The sequence below is a fragment of the Apaloderma vittatum genome, unplaced genomic scaffold, assembly GCF_000703405.1.
Source record: "Apaloderma vittatum isolate BGI_N311 unplaced genomic scaffold, ASM70340v1 scaffold44548, whole genome shotgun sequence".
NCBI lineage: Eukaryota > Metazoa > Chordata > Aves > Trogoniformes > Trogonidae > Apaloderma > Apaloderma vittatum.
This window is the reverse complement of record NW_009730940.1, coordinates 6,541-9,566: the sequence shown is the minus strand read 5'-3', so window position 1 is coordinate 9,566 and position 3,026 is coordinate 6,541. Positions and strand designations below refer to the sequence as shown.

At 46.1% G+C, this 3,026-nt stretch overlaps 1 protein-coding gene across 1 annotated transcript; it reads left to right on the top strand.

Annotated features, from left to right (window-relative positions):
* The first annotated feature begins 1,084 nt into the window (after positions 1-1,084).
* On the top strand, positions 1,085-2,529 carry S1PR1 (sphingosine-1-phosphate receptor 1). The gene has a single exon (XM_009874971.1). It carries the CDS (start codon positions 1,085-1,087, stop codon positions 2,222-2,224), a length of 1,140 nt encoding a protein of 379 aa, XP_009873273.1. The 3' UTR covers positions 2,225-2,529.
* Positions 2,530-3,026: the final 497 nt, after the last annotated feature.

Here is a 3,026-nt window from a genome sequence, read left to right as displayed (position 1 = left end):
GGTGCGGGAGAGGTGCGGGATGGAGACCGTGGCGGAGCGGGAGCGGAGCGGAGCGGGAAGCCGTGCCCACGGGCCTCGCACCTCCTGCTTCGCCCCGCTCAGGCTGTAATTTAGTAACTCTGCATGTTCTTTCCTTGCGTGATTTCACGTCCTTAATTCTCTTTAAATGTCCACTAGAAAACGTTTGTATGTAAAGGGAGTTTCCTCTATCTCTGTATTCTTAATCGTGCCCATTTCAAAAGTTTGCAATGCTAATTATTCAAATGCTAGGTAGGGTTTTTTCCCCATTCTTTGTCTCACGCCCACGGAATGGGCTTGCTATCTTAGCACAGTTAAATATTTTTCTTCGTTGCCTGAACTTTTTACTGCTCTGCGTTTTGTAAAGCGTGTTCTTTTTATTTAGTGAGGGCACCCCTTTCCTGTTTACTTATACATCAGCAAATTCACCACTGAGATGGCATCAGTCAATTGCATAACTGCCCCCTTCTAAAGCGCATTCAGACTTTATTAACGGAGAACAATACAGGTCTCCTGTCAAGTAATTTCTGTGCAGGCTTTCATGCATTTGCAGTTAAATTAAATCAGGCCCTTTCCTTTTCTAAATCTCTGCTGTTGTATTACAAGGTGTGTTTCCTACTGAGGAAAAAGATACGCTAGAACTTGTCACTGGGGAGCTTTGAGATCTTTCACATTGGATGAAGCCCCGTAATGCAGTCCTTGCCGACTCAGTTGACCTGTTCAGCTCTGCATGACAGCACTTTTTTTTGTCTTATTAGCTTTACCAATTTAATATGCGTAACCATCTTTTAAATGTATTTTAGCAACCAAATTAAATGGATTCCCATGTGACTGATACACAATTAAACTAGCAGTTCGTCTTAAACTGTTTATCATTTGTTGCGTTATTTGCCTTCCTTCTTTTAACGCTGGGCTTTGTGCCTCTTGTTCTCAGGGCTGCAGTTTCTGAGGCTGTGCAGCAGTGCCAGGCAGGCTGCGGGGCCAAGGAGCTGCGGGGCAGCCACCGGGTTTGCGCTCGGCATCACCGTCTGGTGGCCGCTGGGGAAGCGGCGCCCAGCCGGGCACCATGAGCTCCGGCACCACCGCCCCGCTGAAGGTCGTCGGCAACCTTGCCAACACTGATGTCAACTATGTCATCAAAGAGCATTATAATTACACGGGAAAGCTAAACGAGAATGCGGACAGTGGAATAAAAGTGACGTCGGTGGTTTTTATCATCATTTGCTGCTTTATAATCTTAGAGAATATTTTTGTCTTGCTCACCATCTGGAAAACCAAGAAGTTTCACAGACCCATGTATTACTTCATTGGGAATTTGGCTCTTTCAGACTTGTTGGCTGGTGTGGCTTACACTGCCAACCTCCTGCTATCTGGACACAAAACCTATAGCCTCACCCCCTCCCAGTGGTTTGTAAGAGAAGGCAGCATGTTTGTTGCCTTGTCAGCTTCTGTGTTCAGCTTGTTGGCCATTGCCATTGAGAGATACATCACCATGTTGAAGATGAAACTCCACAATGGCAGCAACAGCTTCCGCTCCTTCTTGCTGATCAGTGCTTGCTGGGTTATCTCTGCAATACTCGGGGGACTTCCGATCATGGGCTGGAACTGCATTAGCCTCTTGTCCAACTGCTCCACCGTGCTGCCTCTCTACCACAAGCACTATATTCTCTTTTGTACCACCGTTTTCACTGGCCTTTTGCTATCTATTGTCGTCCTCTATTGCAGGATCTACTCTATGGTGAGGACTAGGAGCCGCAGGCTGACATTTCGGAAAAACATTACCAAAGCCACTAGGAGCTCAGAAAAGTCGCTAGCCTTGCTGAAGACAGTGATCATAGTCCTGAGTGCCTTCATTGCCTGCTGGGCTCCCTTGTTCATCCTGCTTTTACTGGATGTGGGGTGTAAAGTGAAGACCTGCCCCATCCTCTATAAAGCCGAGTATTTCTTAGTACTGGCTGTGCTCAATTCAGCCACGAACCCTATCATCTACACCTTGACAAACAAAGAGATGCGAAGAGCTTTCATCAAGATTCTGTGCTGCTGCAAATGTGCCCCATCAGATTCTGGGACCAAATTCAAGAGGCCAATCATTGGAGGGATGGAGGTCAGCAGGAGTAAGTCTGACAACTCCTCCCATCCACAGAAGGAGGAAGGTGACCGTCCTGAAACCATCATGTCTTCAGGCAACGTTACCTCATCTTCTTAGGAGTAACCATGGGGGTATATTTCAGAGCCTTCCTCTGAAATCGGGGAGCTGAGACACCTCCTGCTCATGGCAGCAGCGTTGGGCTAAGTGAGCAAGTAGCATTAGTTCTATTGAGGCAAACGGTGCACTTGCGAGGCTGGAGGTCAAGAAATGGGACAGACTGTTCTGGCTTGAAAATCCTTTTCCCTGGAGCATGTTTTGTCTTTGCACTGAGGCAGCTCAGGATTGTCAGGCGCATTCATATCCTGAAATCTCCTTAGTAACTCTGAAAGACTGATGCCTTGGTGAAATGATGCCTGGTGTGTGTGAGAGAAAGAGAGGGGGAGGAGGGAGAGAGAGAGAATGAGAGAATTAACCTTTTTTTTTTTTTTCCCCATGTGAGAAGAATGTGAAGTTATTTCTCCTTTACTTGCAGCAAACCACTGACACAAAGATCTTTCTGTACTGAATTTAGTGGTGGCTCTGGTATAATTGGTCAGAACTGCTTGTTTAGCACATAACAAGGAAAAAGATCACGCAAATTTAACTTAGGCCATGCACAACCATAATTTGGCGTCACTTTTCAGAGTTTCAAGTTAAGTCGTGAGGTTTTATTTGCAGAGTCCAAAGCCATTGGGGTTTATTTAACAAGATCATAGCTATGAATTTTTGCTGTTGGTCCATGTTACATCCGAAGACCATGAGCCAGACTCTGCACTTACTTTCACCTGTACAATTCCATTGACTGCGTCAGATTTTATGGAGTAGCTCAGAGCAGAATCTGGCCCCATACATTGCTTGCCTTGTTATTCTACAGCATTAA

Bases quoted from the DNA above. Each gene is read 5' to 3' on its own strand.
- S1PR1 (XM_009874971.1), top strand. From the start codon at position 1,085: ATGAGCTCCGGCACCACCGCCCCGCTGAAGGTCGTCGGCAACCTTGCC.